General features: G+C 44.1%; 1 protein-coding gene and 1 pseudogene across 1 annotated transcript; one reads left to right on the top strand and one right to left on the bottom strand.

Moving 5' to 3' along the window:
• Positions 1-1,400: 1,400 nt before the first annotated feature.
• On the bottom strand, positions 1,401-23,877 carry LOC147604065 (translocon-associated protein subunit alpha-like). Its single transcript, XM_086795321.1, has 8 exons — positions 23,717-23,877; positions 23,321-23,446; positions 13,114-13,164; positions 12,921-13,009; positions 12,723-12,800; positions 3,594-3,797; positions 3,342-3,413; positions 1,401-1,722 (listed from the first exon to the last, which is right to left on the bottom strand). Exons 1-8 carry the CDS (start codon positions 23,817-23,819, stop codon positions 1,654-1,656), a joined length of 792 nt encoding a protein of 263 aa, XP_086651447.1. The 5' UTR covers positions 23,820-23,877; the 3' UTR covers positions 1,401-1,653.
• On the top strand, positions 5,595-6,474 carry LOC147604066 (uncharacterized; annotated as a pseudogene).
• Positions 23,878-24,327: the final 450 nt, after the last annotated feature.

Below are 24,327 nucleotides of genomic sequence, written 5' to 3'. Positions count from 1 at the left end.
AGAGGATAGCTCAATCTAAGACAATCAAAAGAGCACCTCAAGAAGAAGATGACAAAGAGGTGAGAGCCAAGAGAACCTGCTCTAATACCAAGATTCATGAGAATGAGTGAAGTACAAGTGAAGTGACATGATAAGGTCACTTACACACACTCATAATTATAAGTGAAGTGTCATGATAAGAGTGTGTATAAGTGACATGATAAGGTCACTTACACACACTCATAAGAGTGCATACATACACTTGGGAAAAAAAAACTCCTAAAGAGGAAAAATTATCCCAGCCATTATTAGCCTATGTCCACACATCACTACCATATAATTGGCTACAAAGGTGAATCAAGGATGTTGTGGGTTGAGAATGCTTGAAGGCAAGGAGCTTGAGGGTGTGGGTTGAAGGCTTTTGAGTCAAGGCAAAGGGCAAGGCAAGGGGCTCCTTGAAAAAACTTTGTAAGTGGATATTTGACCAAGCTTCAATATTCGTCAAAGATTGAAAAGCGTCATAGCTTTTAAAAAATCAACACAATAAGACAAAGAAAAAGAAAATCAAAACACCATGCTATATATAATCTCCCTCCCAATGTGAGTGGCTCCATCTTCCGCACATGGATATATAAATCATGTTATACCAATTAAATCTCCCTCACGTGGATATTTAAATCATAGTATTCCAACTATAGATTTGATACAACTATAGTCTTAGAAATATCATAATTTTACTTTACACAAAATAAATGGAAGTGTCCATACACATGATGTGAATTATGTAACGGCATGGCTGGTTGATAGTACAAGCCAAAACGATAATAGATCTAAATACTCCATAGAGCAACTCAAAATTAAAAATGAATCTCACTAAGCAAATGCTAATGAAGTAGTGAGTATGTGATTCATGGACCAATACCCAGTAGATTAATTCAAACTTGACTATGTGAAAGCATAAGACACTTAGATTTTTCATAACACTCTCTCAAAGATAGATTTTTCACAATACTCACTCAAAGATAAGCTCTAAGTTGAGGGGTCTTGAAGAAAAGTATGATGATAGATACTATTGTACCTCAAAGATAAGCCCTAAGTTGTGGGGGCTTGAAGAAAAGGTGGCTTATGGTAGATATCAAGGTACTATTGTACCCCTCCATTCTCCATGTGAAATGTGTTAGTCTAGTGACTGGCATGGTACCTTGGTATAAATGTATGAAAATGGCGATGGACACCTTCCCTCATGGCCACTGCTCAATGTAGCCCCATGGTAATGGACAATGCCGTTGAGTGAATTGTCAAACCCTTGCAAGTGTGGCTTCTAGCTCAGTCTCTATAATTTTGGGTTTGCACGAGATTAATTCAAAAGAAACACTGAGAGCTTTTTTTTTCTGAAGGCACATCATATGTTCCTATGCAAATTTAAAATGCAATTTGGATTTTTCATTAACGTCAAATAGGCCTTACAACCCCCAATTGAGGGGTAACATAAGAAGAAAACTGTGACATTGATTTGTTGTCACAAGGCTGACAAAACTGTCCATTTTGACCTTCTGATTCCTGCAAACTAGTAAGATGCTTAGAGAATGGTGGCATTGTTCATAAAAACATATCACGACCTAAAACTACAACTAGAAGTATGCTGGAGTTGTCCACAAAAGCTGAAAAGGAAGCTTATTTCTTTTTCTTGGACTTCATGGGCTGGGCAATGCTCTTTGAAAGCTTCTGAGTGAAAGCAGTGCCCTAGCAAGAAGCCACACAAACATTTTAAGAGTTGAATTAGCCAATGACCAGGTACATATAAGGTGCAACTACAAAGGACAACAAAGTTCAACAACAATGCCCCTACCTGTACACTAACAGCTTAAAATCATGCAAGTCATGTTGGAATTGGTAAAATGTGAGGGAAGTGACAATTGTCAAAGAATTGGCGTACGTCCCCACTCTATTGCCAGTGACAAATTTACAATGGCAACAAATTGAGTGACAAATCCTTTTATCACAAGCGTCACACATTTTTGCCATTACGTTTTCATGAGACCTCCAAGAGTAATCCGTATGACGACACTGAAGTACAGGGAATGTGACTTGAACTTGGGGAGATATCTCAATTATGAGTCCAGCCCCAGCCCCAGCACCGCCTCCCTACACAGACACATGAGCGTGCATGCAGCATGGAAGAAAAGAAGAGGAGGTTTTTTACATGGCAAGCACTAGCCTACTAGTCCATCAAGTGCATGCATAGTCACAAGAAACATTTTGTCTGTTTCATCATCTTGGCACGTTTCCCTTCGTTTCATTCCCTCTCTATGGACGAAACAGAGAGGTTTCGAAGTGAGCAAATAGAAAAAAAACGTAAGAAATTTCAAAAATTGGATGTGAAATTAGATGCGATTGAAGTTGAGGTATGAAATTGGAATTTATAAATTGGGGGAAAGTAGAAAATTTCAATGATTTAAGTGTGAAATTAGATGCAACTGAGGTTGGAAGTGTGAAATTGGGATTTATGAATTGGAAGAAAATAAGAAATAGAAGAGCTAGTGGAATACTTTAAGGAAATTTCAACAATTGGGTGTGAAATTAGGTGGAATCGACCAAGAAGTTCAATTTAGACAAAACAATGTTTTGACCATTGAGGTTGGAAGTATGAAAATGGGATTTATAAGTAGGGAGAAAGTGAGAAATTGTAAGAAATTTCAACAATTGGGTGTGAAATTAAGTGAAATTGACCAAGAAGTCCAATTTGGGGGCTATTACACAATCACAAGAAACGTTTCATCTATTTCATTGTTTCATCTCATAGGTTTTAAAGAAAATTGAGATGGAGAGGGAAAGAAAGTAAGGGAAAAAAAGAAGAGGAGAAGATAAGAAAATCAAATTTGAGCAAAATGGTCTTTCGGTTGGGAGGGTTTTCATGTGACTATGGGTACATGTCATGGTGAGAAATGGGGATAAAACTCAAGGCCTTAGGGAAATACTAATTATCCTACTACCACTGTGCTAGAGCCACTAGAGAATCATTTTTCTAAGCTCCCATGCTTGCACTCACACCCCACACAAATCCACACACCCCAGCCTAGTATTCCATAAGGGAGATGTCTTTGTGAGAAATGGCAACCGAACTCAAGACCTGCGGGGAATAATGATTACGCTACCTACCACTGGGCTAGAGCCACCGGATAGTAATAGGAAATTGTCTGTATAAGAAATGACAATTCCCCTATACTACCACAAAGCTAGAGCCATTGGGTGGTAAAAGGAAATCGTTTTTCTGAGCACCCACACTTGCACTCACACCTCACATGCATCCAAACATCCTAGAGAGAGAGAGAGAGAGAGAGAGAGAGAGAGAGAGAGAGAACCTGCAACCATTCGTTGTCAAGTGTTTCCACACTGCGTGTTCCTGTCTCGACTTTCTTGGTTCTCCGTGTCTTCTGCAAACAGTGGAAAATCCAATTGCGAAGTTAAAGAGAGATTCAAATCATTAGTAAAGATGTACTTCTCTTAAAGAGTGCCCTGGTGTAACACACTTGAACTAGCAATAAAAGACCTATTCTCCTTATGCTGAATCATCTTTCCATTGCAAGAAAAGAAAACAAGCACCGAAAGCTTACCTTGGAAAGCTTTTGAAATTGGTCAAATAACCACATACTAAGAAGGCCCAACATGCCAAGTCCGAGTGTTACAAGAAAGAGAGTCTCCCCGCTAAAATATCCACCAGTTTCCGCCACCTCAATTGTTCCATTGTAAAAGACTGATTGATGAGGCTGGCCATTCACCTCATACAAAATGCTAGCAACTAAATCGAAAGTTCCAGGCTGAAAAAAATACAAGGTAGGTCAAAGTTAAGGAAAAATATGTAACACAATGTGCTTCAAAAAACTATGATAAACCTTGATGAGAAACGTGGTGCTCATGAAAGATCAAGTGTGTGGAGAGGAGAGACTCACAAAATACAAGAATAATATCTTGCTTATTAAGTTGCTTATACATACAACTAGGCCTTGCTCTCATGCAAAATGCCTCATGGCCTCAACTTTAAATAGGTGAACAAGTGGACCTCAAGTCCATTCACACTCACACCCTTCTCTCACCCTTCTACTCAACCTTAGTCTCTTAATACCCCCCCTCAATACCAACTATGGAAGGATGGAATAGGTGGTATTGGACATAAGATGCCTTTATAACATTAGGCGTACAAGGCTTGAATATAGGTGTGGTTATCTAGGATTTACAAATGTGTTCCTAGAGCCTTAGAGGCTATTACATTGATGCCTTCTAAGTCTTTATTTGTTGTCGATGAAGATGTACACCTCAATGATGGTGCACCCCACTCTTTGTGTTTGCTTGGCTTCTTGTAGATGACATGCTTGAGAGATACATGCCATTGCTTCCACCATATACTTTCCACCTTGACCATTCTCACACAATGATCATAAGCAGGCTGCCACCATTGCTTAAGTGGTTTGCTTTTAGATGGTCCTCTAACATGCTTTATGCTTCCTTGAATAGTATATCTCCTCCATGGGTAGTGAGGTAGATTTAAATGGGGAAGGGAACGGGAGGGTCTTACCACTTGCCTTATGCATTGGTCAAGGGCAGTGTCTACTCCACAATTACAATTTCTTTTATGCATGTTGGTTAAATGATACCCTTTAGGGTTTGAAGTTACAAGCTTAATGAGTAATTGGTTGAGGTAAATACTCAAACAAATAAGGATTATCATCTTTGGCTCAAGAAGGAGAGGACATGGCTCATAATGTTGCCAATGCCTCTTACAAAAGTAATGCCAAAAAATGCTTAAAATAATGACAACCAATAAGGTAGAGCATTTAGGGATTCTATGCTTAACCTTACGACTCATCTTATACGATGAAAAATCAGAATATGCAGCGGAATGAAGTGCCTTGGGCTTGGGAAACGAGAACATATGGCTTATGGCATGCCTATGCCTCTTACAAACAAGGGCCTCAAGGGTAATACACATAAACATTGTAAATGAACACTTAGTGTACATGTGTTCAAGTTTAAAACCCATCAAAAATCTGAGTTTAATGATGAAAAAACCAGAATTCTTCAATCTCTTTAGCCAATGAGATGAAGATAATTGGACTATTCCTCTTTGGAAGAAGCGGTTGATGATGAAGACTTGAAATGTAGCACTTATGGTGTGTGTCCGGCCTCCATGTTGATGAAGAAGAGCCTCCGTAATGTAGATGACCTCCTCCTTTGATGGTTAAGACCACCTTAGTGTTTAGCAACACTTTAGTTGATGATTAATATCACCATTTGTGTATATAAAACACAATTAGTGCTAAAAAGCACATTTTTAGTGTAAAATAACACTTATTTTGGTGATTAACTCACCATTAGTGTTTAATAACACTATGAGTGTTTAAAAACACTTTAAGATAACCTCCCTTTGCTGGATTAACAGAGTGATTAGTGTTAAACAACACAATTAGTGCTTAGAAGCACACTTTAATCACTTTGAAAGCTTAAAACTTGATGTCGGTGTTGAAGCTTGATGGGAATGAGGTTTATGGCTACCTCATGTAGATGGAAAACACTTCAAAATCAAGATTAGGACCAGCAATACTCCGAGGTACACCGACATGGCCAAGGGTGCAAGCAAAGAGGAGATAGTCAAAATGGAGGATAAGCTGAACAGCTCCAAAGAAGAAAACAAGAACACGGCGGACTCCGCCATCAACAACATCATCAACCGACTTTCCAAAGTCGAGAAGGAGATCGAAGCTTTACAAAAAGAGAAGGAAGCTTGGAAAGAGGAGAAAGAGGGATGGAAGAAGGAACGGGACACTATGAAGGAGGAAATCGACATCCTCAAAGCGGAGGTGATCTCTCTATGGGACCGACCACCACGGGAGGAGGGGGAGATTGTGGAAGTTGACAAAGAGGCCATCAAAGAGGAACTCACCAAGGCAATCACCAAGAGCCTAGAAGGTAAGATGGAGGCAACAAGGGAGGGTTGGGTAGAAGTGGTGAAGAGGAACATCAAAAAGGAAGTGAAAGAGGATGCCCAAAAAGAAGGGCTCCAAATCATCAACACCACCATTGAGGAGGAGCGGATGCGACATGCTCGTAGACTCAATGTGAGAGTCACCGGGATTCCCGAGGTAGCCGACTCTACCCTCGAGGGGGATGGGCGGACACTATGCACACGACTTGGATACTCACATGAGGAACACCCCCCCCCCCCTCCTCAAAGCTTGGAGGGCCGGGAAAGACATGACAAAGAAGAGAGTTCTCATCATACAGTTTCGGGATGTGGAGGCACGCACCATCTTCATGAGGAAGAGGGTCATACTACGAGGCTTAGAGGGAGCTCCTATTTTCTTGGATGATGATCTCACGAGGATGCAGCCAGAGCATAGGAGAGCTTGCATGCCACAAGTCTTACACGCGAGGAGAGAAGGCAAGAAGACCTTCTATTGAGATGGTCGGGTCATCATTGATGGCCGGCCCATGGATTAGCGGTTTGGGGCCTATGGGACACAGACCAGGCCACTGACAGAGATACACATGGCAGTATGGAACTGTAATGGTTCACTATGGGTGCAGCCTGGATGACTGGAGCATGTTATGGTGAGGAGAGACATCATACTTCTGACAGAGACACATTAGAGCCCACAGAGAGGGCTACCTCGAGTAGAGGGATTCCAATGGGAGTCAGCATACAAGAGGACCACACACCAAGGTACCTCAAGAGGGTCGGGGGGAGTAGCAGTTCTATTCAGACGGGAGCTACAGGGGAGACTGAGAGTGGTAGCACAGGATCTAGAGGCCAGATACATGTGGATCAGCTTACAGCTCTCACAGGACAGGGTTATATACATAGCCCTATGTTACTTTCCTCCATCAGGATCCTCCTATGTCATTACAGAGGACATGCCACAGGAGGAGGAGACAGGAGCCTCGCCATACACTTGTCTGTCAGAGGAGATTATGCATTATTCTACACTAGGGGAGGTATTTCTTACGGGTGACTTCAATGCCCACACACAGAGCAGACAGTGTGAGGTGTATGACTATGATGACATGGAGATCCTCCACCCTGTGGATCCAGAGGAGATAGGGGCTAGTCAGGCATCAGAGGACACTGGACCAGACAGAGGACATTATGGGGACCACTTACTAGAGTTGGGAGCCAGGCATCATCTCGTTATTTATAACGAGATGCTACAGTGGTCGGGATCAGGGGGGGTCATACACAGACCGGAGGCATGGTGGTAGACTACATTATGGGGTCTTTGGAGGCATCACAGGTTGTCACCTCATTCTCCATCCCACCTCGTCCTATTGGGGCAGATCATACATACTTGGCATTTTAACTAGCCGGATCACCAGTATCACCAACCCCCCACATACCGACGCCACACACTACCATCTACTTCACACATGACATGGCAGACATATACACTGGCAGAGTAGAGGATGGGCTCCTACTCATGGATCCCCTGGCACCTATGGATACCATTACAGCCGAGCTGGCATCACTCCTACACACGGCTGCATTACAGAGCTTCCCACATCGTGTCCACTCAGGAGAGCCTGTGAGATCTGGGACTATGCCCCAGAACAGATGGTATGATGACGAGTGTAGAGCCACGGCTCCGCATACAGAGAGCCTTGGGAGCCATCACAGAGCAGGAGTCGAGGAGAGAGATGAGGAGACTTACTTGCCGCAAAAGGTAGGCCTTCGCAGAGATACAAGAGCTAGAGATCTTCCATTTCTTCACGAGTAGAGATAGCCCTATCTCATGGCGGCACTTCAGAGAGCCCCGGACACCGACACCCATTGCAGACCCACAAACATGGCACACATATGCAAAGGGCCTATACCACGCTCCACAATAACCACCTATACCTCCGCCACAGCAGCCTCAAACTACCACAGCTAGCTTCTTTACCCACTCGATGGTAAAGGAAGCTATCCGCCGCCTACAGCATGGACGGGCCGCCGACCATATGGGCCTACAGGGTGAGCATCTCATATATGCAGTAGATTCTTTGGCTCCTTTTCTTGCACACCTGTTTAACAGGGCACTAGCAGAGGGTTTGCCTGCGGAGTCGACGATGCACACCATTGTGCCGATCCACAAAACAGGGGATATGCTCGATCCGAGCAACCACAGGACGGTTATGGTTGGCCACATGTTGGCCAAACTCTATGGTGCAGTGTTGGAGCAAGAGTTTAGCTTATATGCTGAGCGAGCAGGTTTACGCTCATCAGGGTAGTCAGGCTTCAAGAGAGCTTTCTCTACCACTGACCGTGTATCACTTTGAGATGTATGATTGATCAGGCCAGAGTGAGGAAGAGAAAGCTCTATTGCTACTTTGTGGATTTTCGCAAGACATTTGACACAGTACCACGAGAGAGACTCTTTCAGCGCCTGCAGTCTCTTGGCATACCAGCAGATATGACATGGGGCATCTATGCATTATATGAGCAAGTTTTTGGGCGAGTCAGATGCCCAGGAGGTATGTCCGAGACTATTGCTAGCACCATTGGTGTGAAGCAAGGATGCCCACTTTCCCCACGCTATCTGGGTTATACATTGATGAGGTGGCTGACTTCATTACACGGGGAGGCAGAGATGGAGTTGATCTAGCAAGTACCTCAGTACATATTATGCTTTATGCTGATGATATTGTATTAGTGTTTGAGTCTCCAGGAGGTCTACAACAACATCTACATGCACTCGATGATTTCTGCACACAGAGGGGTCTTACTATGAACCTTGGGAAAACCAAGGTTATGGTCTTTCATACATCGAGACAGGGCAAGAGTTAGTTGACATTCACTCTTGCAGGACGCCAACTGAAGGTGGTGACATCATACGTGTACCTAGGGGTTACCTTCTCTGCAGCAGCCATGCGCTTCACCATGGGTTCAGCAGCCAGAGCTAGATTGACACGGGGATATGCAGCATTGGCTATGCTAGAGAGACAGTGCCACCAAGCGCATTTTCAGGAGCCTCGGACGAAGGGGTGGCTATTTGACACATTAGTCACACTGGCACTGATGTATGGAGCAGAGGTATGGGCGCCAGGCCTTGCTACCCATTGGTGGACACAGATAGAGAGACCACAGGCCCTCATGATGGCACGCATGATACGCAGCAAACCGTCTGTACCTCATGACATTATCCGAGCAGAGTTTGCTGTGCCTCCTATGATGGTAGAGGCCATATTCCAGACTATATGCCTGCTAGACAGATTCAGAGAGATGCCACATGACAGATTGTCATATAGAGCTTTTGAGGCATCTAGACAGCTGGCTGAGGCAGGAGACAGAGGATCATGGTATGCACAGGTCACACATTGGTTCTCACAGCATGGCCTAGACATAGATCATCTACCACCATTCCAGTATGACAGGGACGCACCACATATCCGTCTCTCTCATAGTGAGAGGAACACAGTATTGAGACAGGACCTATGGCAGCTCTATACACGAGAGACATGGATATCGCCCACACAGCCTCTTCCACCGAAGATGCTGTACTACAGAGATCACTTCATGAGCATCACTGATGATGGATTTATAGAGAGGCCTAGATACATGGAGGGCTTTTTACCACACGGCTCCCGAGTAGCTATTGGTCAGCTTAGAGTCTCATCACATCGATTGGAGATCGAGAATGGCAGAGCAGCACGGATCCCCTGAGAGGAGAGGGTATGCAGATTGTGCAGAGAGGAGATGGAGAGTGAGGAGCATTATGTATGCAGATGCAGAGCATATACAGCCATGAGAGAGAGAGATCCCATTTTATTCAGAGAGCCACATTCCCTACGCCAGCTCTTTGAGGCAGCAGACTAGTGCATACTGGGGAGATTCATTCTAGACATACAACGTCACAGAGAGACATCATTATAGGCTCAGACAACTCCAGAGGGGGGACAACAGACACAGATTACTACATTTTTTCAGAGATCCACCCCACTCCCAACCCCTGCACGGTAGGGAATTACTCTCCACAGAGCAGAGACACTCAGAGCCCCGCAGGAGACAGAGGACACCTAGCTTTCGGACACCACGTCTATACCAGAGAGAGATGACAGAGATCAGAGCTCAGTTTCACAGAGAGGGTGCAGAGCGACTGGCTCGCTTCAGAGCAGACCCAGGCATGTTCTTCAGGGAGCTTCATTGATGTATACCATTTTATACCCCCAGTATGGTACAGGATGGAGCTAGCTAGGTTGCATATCATGATTGTATACTCCATGCATATAGCTTTGCATTCTCCTAGTAGTAGAGCTCCATCCCCTCTCCCACTCATTGTACTTATTGCACACCCAGATTCAGCTTTTTCGTTCAGTACTTTTTCATTTTGTTGGGATGACAGAGGATACCCCACATAGGTACACTGATTTGTCTCATAGGCCGAGTTCGGTCTTTTGGAAGACGTTAATAAATCATTCTTTCTTTCTTTCTTTCTCTCTATGTATGTATGTATGACATTCGTACGTATATCAATCAATTAGTGGAAACAGTGGAAATTTATAAATATTTGAGAATCCAAGTCCCATGCAATCACAAGTGCCAAGTGTAGTACCTAGGTTGGCATGGAAGAAGGGATACTATGCATTTGAAAATGCAATACTTGCAATCACACACACATCAAGATCTAGTCTCTAAACAAATATTTCTTTGAGACTAAGCCATACCAGTGCTACTCCATATGATAAGAAGTATTGGAGGACAGCATCTCATCTCCCACATTGATGGGTAAGGTTCACAAGAGAATTTATCCAAGGTCGAACAACAGACTCCGTAATCACTTCTCCTCCTCCAGACTGGGACCTTGCCAATCGAGGCCCTTGGGATGGAAGGCTGATTGCATACATCCAGAATATTCTGGACTACCCTCCTACAGAATCAGAAAGAGTGTTAAAGTGGAAAAAAACAGTGAGGGTAAAATCTAGAAGTCCCGATTGATAATAGGTTGTTGGAACTTGGTTTGCTAAATGGGAAGCTCTACCTCTCCTCACCCACCCATCACAAGCTTTACACCCAAGCAATGCCTAACCAAATGAGAAAGAATGGCTCCAAATATGTCCATTATACCTCACAAATCAACCCCCTGCACAAGAATCTACTTTTGGCTCTAAGAGTCACATACACCTGTTAATTTGGTAACATGTGGACATTATCTAGCTAATTATGGGCAATTTTGGGGATTCTATGTCCACACATGTCCAAGCCAACCGCCCAAGGGTTGAACCTTTGGGCAGGCTGGACAACCCAACATGTGTCCACACATGCTTGAGCCACCAGACCAAGAGTTGGAGACCTTTTTAGCCTAGTGAACGTGTTAAATGACTCTTATGACATGATTTTTGGGCTGCAAATGGATACCCTACAAGAAGTTAAGTGAACTACAAGACATGTCAATTCATTAATTTATCCTAAGTAAATTGACAAGTGTGAAGCAACCTTCTAACACATGCCTAATGTATCCCAAGTTATTAGCAAGTGTGAAGCAAGCTTCTAACACATGCCAAATTATTTCTAATCTATTCTAAGTAACTTGAAAAGTGTGAAGCAAGCTTCTAACACATGCCAAATTACTTTTGATCTATCCTAAGCAAGTTGACAAGTGTGAAGAATCTATTCTAAGTAACTTGACAAGTGTGAAACAAGCCTCTAACACATGCCAAATTACTTTTGATCTATCCTAAGCAAGTTGACAAGTGTGAAGCAAGCTTTAACACATACCAAATTACTTCTAGTATATTTTAACTAGGAAAAAAATTTAACTTTAAATTTATTTATTTTCTAAAAAAAACTTCCAACTAATACTAATTCTGTTACAATCTTTATCTTTAAGTTTACCTTTACCTTAAGTTTATTAAAAATAACTAAATTAATAAAGCATAATTACTACTAAACTAAATTTTTTCTTGAAGCTCATAAATTTAATCATAACCTTATAAATTAATATTTACTAATTTAAAATTATTTCATCCTTTTGAAAGACTTCTTACCCTTTTAGGGAAAGTTTTTTTGGGGAGGTACTCTCTCTATTGAGTATTTCGGAGTTAGTTGGTGTAACCACCCTCTATGGGTGTGAATATCCCTTATTAAAGTCTAGGTCAGAAAATAAGGCTTGATGCCTATAAAAGCATGTACTTGGGAGGTTCTCTAATTACATGAGTATCATTTGAGTTGTGCAACATCTCTCTCTTGTGTGCTATTACATCTCTCTCTCTTTCTCTCTCATACCCTCTCTATCTCCTCCTATGTTCACCATTGTCATGGCTTGAACTTCGTTTCTCTCCTTTAATCATCATCACTCCCCTACACACACACATCATGGATATCTTCCACCCACCATAGCATGAGCTCTGATTCTGTGAATACCAACACTCTCAAAGTCTGTAGAGACCAAGAAAACCTCGCTCCTAAGTGATTAAAACTGCTTATATAGGACACCATTTCGATCGAAATACTTTCAATGAAAATGCAATGCCTAAAAATATGTGACGTGTCCCCATATAGTACGTCCCTATACAGTTGGCAAACATATTATTCAGACATTATTCGCCTATAAACATATACTCATATTGTGGAATGGAGGGTGTTATGTACCTGGACACTAATCTATGAATTGGGAACTAATGCAGGGGTTACAGGGGAAACGTGGGTGTGTTGGCATGGATGGGTATGTGCACCCGCGAGAGAGAGAGAGAGAGAGAGAGAGAGAGAGAGAGAGTACCTGAAGGTACTTGCTAACAGTGAAAGAGTAGGGAAAGGATGCTTGGACCGATTTAGGAACCGTCGCATTTCCAAAATCCTGAATGGACAAGTGGTTGTAAGTAAGTAGAAAAAGCATTTTTTCATGTATCATTGCACAACACAGCAGACATTTCATCTATCCAGTATAGCATACTTGCAAATGCTAAACATAACGCACCACTGCAGAGAAGTTCTGAATAAGATATCTGTGATCATAGGACAAATGCAGACTTGCCGACACAGAGTGGACACTCAAATGTATATCACCTGTTTCAAAAACAGGCATGGCCAGATCAATTCAGCTTTCCATGCCAAGAAGACCATGCAAACCCAATATTTGGAAATTTAAATTACTAAAAATGAATACAAACCATGGTTTGAGACTCCGACAATGATTTCAGCCTGCTCTCCAGCTCGCATTGCTGGCATTATCAAATCAAGCACCAGTTTTAGGGATTCACAATCGAAACGAGTTAATTACATGGTGTACACTATTGCTATGTTATGCAAACCACGAGGCACCACAAAAAACGTAATTAAGAATTAAACAACGGCTGGTTACAGACAGGGAGCCCGCTCAAACCTGAAAACTTGGAGGATACATTACACATGTGAAATGCTCATCCTCAAATTGGTTGACTAGGATGCCATCTCACAGCTTGTAACAGGGAGCGTGTAACATGTGGAAGCTTACAGACAGGATTATACTTTGATAAGGAATATTCAGCACCTTGGTTCTTGATGATTGCACAATGTACCGGAGATAAGAGTGCAAGAGAGAGAGAGAGAGAGAGAGAGAGAGAGAGAGAGAGAGAAGAAGAAGAAGAAGAAGAAGAAGGACAAAGACAAGTACACCCGATTGGGTCCAAAATACCCTCTTAAGGGCCCCCACCAAGGACAGGTGTATTTGCTTTATTGAGTGTTGTAAAAGATTGACTTTCTTGGAGATCCTGCTTGGCTGGAAACTGCAGTCTGAAGATATCCTATTCTTGACCTTCAAGTTCAACTCCCCTTGGCTGTCTTGGCCCTTGGAGTATTTCAGCACTTGTGAATAATGAGATGATCTAACCTTTTGCTAGCCTATGCTTTTAAAGGACAAAAGGCTGCTGGTCGGTTTGCTAAAAAGAATGCCGGCCTGCTGATAAAGCTCCGCAACCTGAATTTATCACCATGAAGGGGCGGGCGCCTTCACACGTGGGTCCCCAGGCTGTTGTCCGGCTGGCTGTTTGCTGGCCAACTGGGGTCTGGCCCTAGCCACTATGGGCTGGCCAACTGAGGCACGAGCCCTCTAATGGGCTGCCAACTTGCTGCCCAACACACTATGGGCTGTTTGCTTGGGCATGGGGCCTCCTTGGCCTCTAGGGTGGCCCACAAGGGCTGCCCACCTTATCGGCAAGGCCTTTTAAGGCCTTATGGATGGCCCATAGGGCTGCCCCTTTTCCTACCTGCTGCCCACATGCAAGTGTATGTATGCAACAAGGTTCCTAAAACCTAATACCCATGTCCCCGGCAGAGCCCGATACACTTGTACATCATTCCAGAGGGTCCTGCATTTCCACTTTTCCATCTTCCGCTGGGATTTTGTAGGAAAACACTTATGGTAGTCTTACCTGTGAACACGAGCCAACTAGGGGCACTTTTTACCTTCACAAAGGGTCCTACATTTCCACTTTCCCATCTTCTGCTGGGATTTTGTAGGAAAACACTTATGGTAGTCTTACTGAAACTCGCGGTGGGTGCCGGGGGGACTAGGGCCTTTGACACACTTGTTGATACCATCAATGCATATTAAAACATTTAAATACGGCCACAGCCTTAACATATATCCATCATCACTTTGCATGAAACATAAAAGCTGGACAAAACATCCACAAATGCTGAAAATGAAACTTGCACGTGGGACACCGCATAGAGGCCGGAATGGGCTGACCCCCCCTTGGAGTATTTTATTACCCAAGGAGAATAATATCATGTACAAGCTTTGAGGGCCTTACTCTCCCCACGGGAGATGCCGGATTATCCATATACAAATGCCATAACACAGCCCAACACGAGGCAACCAAGCCGGGACATAGGCTGTAGAAATGCCGAGCCAACAACATAATCCATATACCTCCGTGTGGGTACTGATTCTTCCCCAAAAACCACGGGTCTTCATGCAATAGAGCTGGTACAGCAAGTACAACTCTCCATTCAGCCGGTATAATAGGTACAATGGCTTGTACAGCAAGTACAGCCGGTACAGTAGGTATAGCAAGTACAAATGCTCGTACAACATGTACAGTGACTAGTACAACGGGTATAGTGGCTGGTACAGCAAGTACAAAAGCTAGTACAACAAGTACAATGGCTGATATAGCAAGTACAGAAGCTGGTACAACCGGTACAATGGGTGGTACAACAAGTACAATGGCTAGAAATCATAATAAATGATTAAATACCCTTGCCTTCAGTATTTCTTCGCGATGGAAGCCTCCAAAACAGTCCCCAACAGCCGGTATTCTTCATGGGCAACCTTCAAGAGAGAGAGAAAGAGAGTAGCCATCATTAGGGCAGCCTGTAACGGTGGTAGAGGCTAGTATGCAGCAAGAGAGCCTCCATTAATGAAGAGAGAGGGCTCCAATTTATAGATTTGGGCCTCCCATGAGCTAAAATGGCAAGAGAAGGCTACAATGATAAGTGGAGAGCCACACAATAGCTGAAGTGACAAGTGTGAGGCCACTTGTCTCACTTTGATCCACTTTCTAACAAGTGTCAAGCCACTTGTCTCACTTTGGTCCACTTTCTTGCCACATGTCCCAATCTAAGAGATGGGTCCTTCCATAAACTTTCTCTAAAAATATCCCAACTGGTAGACATTTTGTCATAGGCACTTTGCCAACTCTTGGTATCTACTCAATTCCAGATGTAATGACGCGAACACAATTTCCATCGGAGTCGGGCCAAAAATAGCAACTCTCCTAAATTTTAGGAGTGTGGTCCTTTGTATTCTAGGATAATCCCCCATTCCCAAAGCTTGTACTTTCCAAATATTTAGACATCCTGGAGTCCACCAGACCCCTTTCATACTTGGAAATGTCCAGGCTGGTGACACTTACCTGTGAACACAAGCCAACTAGGGGCACTTTTTACCTTCACATGTGTCGAGGGTTTTTCCGTCCTCGACTCTCTTCGAACTGTGTGCATGTCTCTCTGTGCTCTCTAATGTGCACATTAGGGTTTGCTTAACCCAACACCAGGATGGTGGCTTCAAGAGAGGCCACTGAAGAATCTAAGAACTAGAGGTCCCCTCAAGAAGTTGTCGATAGACATCGGTCTCAAACGGAGTAGACAAAGCAGTTGTGCCATGGAGTGCTCCGGGGGGAAGAGCCAAAGGGAGCCGATCAAACTGTCAAAAGAGCACGGAACTGTTGGATGAGGGAGTAGATGCTCTGCACACACACAAACACACACACATGCACAGTCGTACACGAGCTCAGAGAGCGAGAGAGATGAGACACGATAGCTAGAAGTTGAAACTAGACCAAACCAATGAAAACAAATCCCGGAAGACTCGGGCAACAGACACACAACACAATACTGAAACAATCTTTAGGACGCAGTGGAAGAAACATAAACAATCACCAAAAGAACACAACACTGAGCCGGAACGGCCGGCCCCCCTAGGAACTCCTTTATTCCAATGAATAAACTAATACAAACAGACCACCACGGTGCAGGTGCAGTCCTGCACCGGATTTTCCACAAAACTCAGCAAACACGTGCTCAAAGACCTGGGTACCAATCAGCACCATAAACTAGTGCAAATCAGCCTTGAAACAACAGCCCAGTATGTATATAGCATAGCCTCTTCATTCAGGATTTTGTACCACTTCATTGCACACATCTAGTACCACATCATGAGCTGCTGCTGCTGTTGATGTTGATATTGATGTTGATGTTGATGTTGATGTTGATGTTGATGTTGATGTTGATGTTGCTGCCGACACTTACACTGCATCTGCATCTGATTCATCATCCTCACCTGTCAGCTCCAGCCTCCAGCACATCAGCGTTTCATATCAGTTCATGGGACAGCAGCCCTTGATGAAGAGCAATATGCTGAGAATGGGCCTGAATGCTGGAATGATGAGGCGCCTGCTTATATAGGTAGGAATGCTGCTGGTCGGCCAGCATAACTGCTGTTGGCCAGTCCAAATGTCCACGACTGCTGAATAAGCCTTTTCCTGCTGGTCGGCTGTCCCATAAATGAGCCTAAAAATTGCATAAAATAAACTAGATGCTATGGATGATGTGTACACTGCTGCAGGTGCCTTGCCAGCCCCATACATTGATGTACAAGCTGAACTAAATGCTTTTAATGCCTAATAAATCATACATAAATATCCGATAAATATTTGATGATGATTTTGATGCTGGGAATGATGCCATGTCAGTGTACACCTGATGGGTGTGCACGTGACAAGCACGGTCGGTGACGAAGGCTCGCGTCAATGTGAGGCAAAGGCACTCCGTGAGGTGGTCGGTGTCGAAGGCTCACGTCGGTGGATGCAGAGGCACTCTAAGGTGGTAGTGAGCAGCGGAAGGGATGCAGACTCTAGTGACAAGGGTGCTGTGGTACCTAAGTGGTGATGAAGAGCTGAGAGGGCTGCCGTCCCGAGTGGTGCAAGCTCTGGTGACAAGGGTGCTGCAATACCTGAGGGGTGGCGAGGAACAAAGAGGTGGTGCCGTCCCAAGTGGTGGTGGTGCAAGCTATGGTGACAAGGGTGCTACAAAACCTGAATGAGGTGAGGAGCAGAGAGGGCTGCCATCCCAATGAGGTGAGATGGTGAGTAGACAGTGGGCTGCTGTCCCGAGATAGGTACTGATGATCAAACGCTCAAGTGTTGTACTGTGTAGCAGAGAGTGGGCTGCTATCCCATGAGCTGAGGAAAAACGCTGAAGTCCTCTACTCTAGCAGAGAGTGGGCTGCTGTTCCAAAGTGTGGCTTGATATAAAACGCTGATGTACTGACCTGTAGCAGAGAGTGGGCTGCTGTCCCAAGGTGTGGCCTGATGTAAAACGCTGATGTGCTGTCCTGAAGAGCCCATGATGACGAAGCAAATGATGTGCAGTCCCCGGCAGCAGCAACAGCAGTGGTACAATGGTGAAGTGATGAGGCAAAGCTATATATAGTCTGTGGGACTGCTGGTCGGCCAGCCTAAAGGCTGTCGGCCAGCAGCAAAGACACAAAAAATCCCAAATAAAACCAAGAAAGCCCAGTAAAATCCCCTTTTTAGAGCTGGCGAAAAATGTTGTTTTCACACAGGGGGATACATTCCTTTTGCCAGTGTGTCAATGTGGGACCCTGGCATCATCATCTTCTCACATGGTCCCCTTTTTGGCCTGAGAGGGGGGGTGTGAAAATGGTATTTATCCAGCCCTAAAAAGGGGAATTTTATTGGCTTTATTTCATGTTTTTTGTGTCTTGCTGCTGGCTGACAGCCCCTGGCCTGGCCGACCAGCAGCACACCCCCATATATATAGAATAGCCTCTTCATTCAGGATTTTGTACCACCATATAATAGGACACATCCGATACCACATCATGAGTTGCTACTGCTGCTGTTGCTGCCGGCGCCTACATTGCATCTGATTCATCATCCTCGCCTGTCAGCTCCAGCACATCAGCGTTTCATATCAATTCATGGGACAGCAGCCCTCTTTGCTACGGTAGAGCATACCATCGTTTTATCTCAGCTCATGGGACAGCAGCCCTCTCTGCTCTCTGCTACATAGAGCATACCAGCATTTTACCTCAGCTTATGAGACAGCAGCACTCTCTGCTACACAGTACAACACCTCAGCATTTTTATCTTCAGCTCATGGGACCGCAACCCTCTCTGCTAAATACAGCACCTCAGCATTTTTATCTTCATTTCATGGGACAGTAGCCCTCTCTACTACACAGTACAGCACCTCAGCGTTTTATCAGTACACCACTTGGGACAGCAGCCCACTCTCTGCTACAGTTTATCATCGTTTTGCTTCTACAGTTTACCTTGGGACAGCAGCCTAGCCTGTGTAGGCACATAAGTCAAGGCAATCTCTCCTCTATGGAGCCTTTCCCTGACATAATGATAATGCACCTCAATGTGCTCTGTAAGTGCATGAAATACCAGATGCTGCGCACTGCTAATACCCTCTGACTGCCATTAAAAATGGTGGTAGAAGACAACTGTCTGCTCAACTGTGACATTGCATATTGAATGTCAAGACGGGCAGTGCATAGATATATACGGTATCCGGTATCCGACACCCTGCTGATAAGTGGCAACATCAAAAGGCTCAGAAGAGTCCTCAAGAGACAGGCGTAGGCCTAGTTCCACAGCAGTAGAAATAGATTTGCAATCTGTCATCAAGAACCGTTCTAAGAGCTCCTGCATGTATCTTCTTTGAGATAACATGATACCCCCCTCAACTGGTATAAACTTGATACCCAACTAGTAATGTAGTAGCCCCATGTCGGAAACATCCAATGCATGCTATAAGTCACCTGTGAAAGCTGAAATGTGCCCCTCATCAGGGCCAGTCACGAGCAGATCATCCACATAAAGGTTCACGATTATTAGATTGTCCCCTTGTTTGCGAACATAAAGGGTGCTCTCAGTCGGACTATCCTAAAACAAACAAGAGAGCAAGTATGCATGAATCTTTTGATACCAAACATATGGAGCCTGTTTCAGGCCATAGAGTACATAAACCTCTTTCTACATCAAAAGGCTCAGAAGAGTCCTCAAGAGACAGGCGTAGGCCTAGTTCCACAGCAGTAGAAATAGATTTGCAATCTGTCATCAAGAACCGTTCTAAGAGCTCCTGCATGTATCTTCTTTGAGATAACATGATACCCCCCTCAACTGGTATAAACTTGATACCCAACTAGTAATGTAGTAGCCCCATGTCGGAAACATCCAATGCATGCTATAAGTCACCTGTGAAAGCTGAAATGTGCCCCTCATCAGGGCCAGTCACGAGCAGATCATCCACATAAAGGTTCACGATTATTAGATTGTCCCCTTGTTTGCGAACATAAAGGGTGCTCTCAGTCGGACTATCCTAAAACAAACAAGAGAGCAAGTATGCATGAATCTTTTGATACCAAACATATGGAGCCTGTTTCAGGCCATAGAGTACATAAACCTCTTTCTACAAATCACCATTCAGAAAAGCAATTTTGACATTCAACTGATGTACATTCCAACCTTTATGCGCAACCAATGCAACAAGAGTGTAAATGGTCGTCATACGTGAAGTAGGCACAAAAGTCTCATCATAGTCAATGCCTTCTCTATGGGCATACCCTTTGGCAACTAAACGAGCCTTACAACAATCAATAAAGCCATCAAGCTTCCACTTCAGTTTATACACCCACTTTGTGCAGATAGCACGTTTGCTGGCACGCAAGTCACATAACTCCCATGTAGCATTTTTTTCAATGGAGTCCAACTCTAAACGCATGGTTGAAACCCAATTGTCATCCTCCAATGCATCAAAATGAGAAAGTGGTTCCTCGTTACATGCGGTAGCAACAGAGGCAGCTCGTGTCCAACCTGGCAATAGTGGAGTCAACTTGCTGTCACGCAAGGTGGCACAGAGCCAGCGGGGAACTCTCTAAGTCACGGTTAGCTGCATCCTCTTCAACTAATGCATCACCCAAGGTATCCGGATCAAAGTGTGGCTGATTTGGAGCAATATGGGTAACGTTAGACTACTGATTGTCAACAACAACAGAAGGCTGATTCGAAGTCAAAGCGGGCTCAGCTGATTCAGCACCTCTACCAAATAATGGCAACAATGTATCAAAAACGTCTGGGGCATCAATTGATGGCTGTAGACAACATGAAAGCATAGGTTAAGATGCATATTCATCAAAGCTGACATCTCTGGATACAATAAGCTTTCGAGTGGACGAAACATATAGCCTGTATCCCTTGCTTTCCCTGCTATACCCCACAAAAATACATTTCATTGTCTTTGCTTCAAGTTTATGTCTTTCCCTGCTATACCCCACAAAAATACATTTCATTGTCTTTGCTTCAAGTTTATGTCTTTGTTGTGCTGATACATACACATAAGCTAGACATCCGAAAACACGCATATGAGTGATTGCAGGCATTTTGCCATTCCAAGCCTCATAAGCTATCATAGATTTCAAAGCTTTAATCGGACAACCATTCAACACATAGTTGGTGCACATGACCGCTTCAAGCCAAAATCTAGATGGCAAATCCTTGCTTTTGAGTGTACGATTACGGCGCTCAACCACCATTCTGTCGTGGTGTATAAGGAGTAGTACACTAATGAGTAATACCAGCTGACTACAAAAAAGCTGTAAACTCATGTGCCAGATATTCCCCCCCCCCTCGATCAAAACGCAATGTCAGAAGCTTATGGCTGCAAGAATTTTCAGCCATAGAGAGAAATTGATGGAAAGCTGAAAAGGCATCCGATTTGGCTTTCAGACCATACATCCACAGAAACGAGTGTAATCGTTAATGAAAGTCATGAAGTATAGATGTCCGCTAAAAGATGGTGCCCTCATAGGGCCACAAAGATCACTATGTACGAGCTGCAATGGCCGAGTAGCTCGCACGATGCCATCAAGACTGACGTCGCACCTTTCCCAATATACATCCCTCGCATACATGCTTGTGTGGAATCTGCATAGGTGGCAGCTCATGAACCATAGCCTCACGTTGTAACTGCATAAGAGAAGGGAAGTTAAGGTGACCAAAACGAGCGTGCCATAGCTCAGTGTCATGCATAACCTGTGATCTGGAAGCAATCATAGCATCAGCATGAGAATCACTACTCCTATCATACATGTCAAGCCTGTAAAGGCCATTGCACAATGTACCAAAAAGCAGAAGTGCAATGTTGGATGGGGGAGTAGATGCTCTGCGCGCGCGCACACAGAGTGCAAGAGAGACCAAAAGCGATAGCTGGAAGTACTCAATGATAATGATGAATATGTGGAGCACAAAGTACTAGTAGCTCTAGCCCTAGGACTGACGTGGCTAACACACTGGAGAGTGTTCACACAGGGAAAAAACCCATGCCAGCACAGGGTAAAAAGCCCATGTGTAGAGCTATTGACACCAGGACTTCCAAGGCTAACAAAAACTAGCCAGGGAGCAGCAAAGGGAAGGCAGATGGCAAGGAGGGGTGCTAGCCTGGAGGACTGAAATGGGTAAGGGGGGCAGAACAAAAGGGAAGGTAGGGCAAAAGACTGATGGCAGGAGCAGCATGAGAAGGGAAAAAGTGGAGGGGAGCTCCAAGCCTTCAAGGCAAAGGCCCGAGAGGTTCATTTGTTCATCTTTTTCCATCTCACAGCTTCGCCATCAAGAGGGGGATATTCAGGTACATCCACAGCGATGCAGTTCAATCCAGCAAGGCCCGGTCCCGCACAAACATCAGGCAGACCTTCTTGTCAAAACGCATCTGCACTTACCTTAGCTTCTTCCACGGGAGGTGAATTCTGGCACCATCATCTCAAGTAGAGCCAAGTGGGTGACGCTCTCGCTGGGGAGGACTGCGTGGGTCTCCTCAACATTTATGCCCCAATTGGGATGAGAGACCAAACCGACTTTTGGATACAACAATATAATAATTCAACTAAATTGAAAACACATTAGGTTGCCACCTGCAAAACCCATGTGAAACCACCTATTAGTCCCAAACAAGGGCAAGCACGAATTTCCAAGTGTCCTCGGGTCCCGGTCCCATGGGCATTCACATGCAAGAAATGCATGTCCACACCGGAAAACGGCTTCATGTGCATAAATCATTTCCCGTTCATGTCCACACCGGAAAACGGCTTCATGTGCATAAATCATTTCCCGTTCATAAAGCAAATAGAGTATGAATACATAAAGAGGTGGTCAAGTAGCCGGGAAAGTAAAGAAATAGAATTTGACCACAATGTGGCCTACGCTCCAAGACTCCGCCCAGAGTCTCTATCATCTTCCAAAGCTTGTACCAAGTAAATCTCCAAGCACTGGTAACAGACCCATTTGTCATGGACAGCCACTCACAGGTGTAAATGGGATTGCAGGGATAAGCTAACCACTTTTGCACAAAAACGGCAAAAAATGTGACAATTTTCCTATTTAAAACCACCTGCCCATCCAAGAGTGTGAGTTGTGTGTGTGCGTGTGCGTGTGTGTGTGTGTGTGTGTGTGAGAGAGAGAGAGAGAGAGAGAGAGAGAGGGAATGTGTGTGTGTTTGTCCACATGTGATGGTGGAAGTTTGGCATGATTTCAATCCAAAGTATCAGCTAATGCTGGATTGGATAGAATCACTGCCTTCACATGCATAATGTGGGCCAATGAGTGCTTAATATGTGCTCGATCTTTGCACCAACCTATATATTGTCAGTCTTAGTAGACGTTGGAATGGGTTGAATTCTCACCTTGACATGGGTATGCATGTCAACTGATGTTTGGCATTGGTTCAGTCATTTGTGCACATGTAATTTCAAAAAAAAATGATTGAATTATGCAATTAAAGAAGCTTGGCTAACTCAAGCAAGGCACTCACATTTGTCAGGGTTTTTTGGGAAGAAGACGACAGTATCAACTCCCGGTGCTGGCTTCAGATCAGCATCGAGAAGGTTCTGGATGTCCACTGCAACCACTCCTGCTTCAGCATCACCTACATCCTCACCTGCATCATTTCAATGGGCATCAGAATCAGGCGTTTGAAGACACATGTTTTGGATCCGCTTTGAATTAGAGTGTCACAATGTAGAAAAAGCGGCCACAACATCAACAAAATGTCTGCGAGAATAAAATTGAAGCTAGAAAACACAGCAGACCAAAAAGACATGATCGCATGGAAAACACCAAAAACGAGAATAAAATTGCATGGACTTTCTCTACAAAAACAAGAATAAAATTGAAGCGGAAAAAAATGCATGATTAGAGAGATGCTAACCTTGCGCGGCAGTGACGGTGGGCGAGCAGAGGAGCAGGAGGCCGATGAAGAGGCACGAGATGATCTTGTTGTTCGATGTAGCACAAAATCGAGATCTAGCCATCTCTGCGATTGTGAGAGACAAGTCAAAGCTCTCAGCGACAATCCCAATGGGCAATGGTGCTTTAATACAAAAGGAGCTGCTTTTTGCGTTTAAACTTTAAGTCGGACACTGAGTCGGATTTGCATTCACATCCAAGGCCGGACGCCCACAACTAGTGAGAAAAAAGACAAGGTCCAAGCGTATGATTGTATTTAATCAAATTCCTATGATTTGCCGGTTTTAGAACTAAAAATGCATGAGGGACACTACGAAGCAAACGAACATGACAGTAAAATAAAGCACCATGATGTGCAATTAGCATGTCCCCCCAATAAAAAGTCTTGTGGACATGAAATAATCCACCTATATAAACATAGTACACACCATGAAGACTGAGCCCACAACATAAAAATAATTACCCATTTCAACACAATCAAGCACAACAAAGCACACACCATGAAGACTAAGCCCATAAACCGTCTCTAAGAATAGAGACGAGACGAAGCTGATGACAAAAGCATTTCTCTAT

The sequence above is a fragment of the Cibotium barometz genome, chromosome 62 (genome assembly GCF_041138505.1).
Source record: "Cibotium barometz isolate CiBa-2024 chromosome 62, ASM4113850v1, whole genome shotgun sequence".
NCBI classification, from domain to species: domain Eukaryota; kingdom Viridiplantae; phylum Streptophyta; class Polypodiopsida; order Cyatheales; family Cibotiaceae; genus Cibotium; species Cibotium barometz.
This window is presented reverse-complemented; position numbering and strand designations above follow the sequence as displayed.

Bases quoted from the DNA above. Each gene is read 5' to 3' on its own strand.
- LOC147604065 (XM_086795321.1), bottom strand. From the start codon at position 23,819: ATGGCTAGATCTCGATTTTGTGCTACATCGAACAACAAGATCATCTCG. The intron at 23,447-23,716 runs GTTAGCATCTCT...GAAATGATGCAG, and splicing joins CACCGTCACTGCCGCGCAAG to GTGAGGATGTAGGTGATGCT. The intron at 3,414-3,593 runs GTAAGCTTTCGG...CACTGTTTGCAG, and splicing joins AATTTCAAAAGCTTTCCAAG to AAGACACGGAGAACCAAGAA.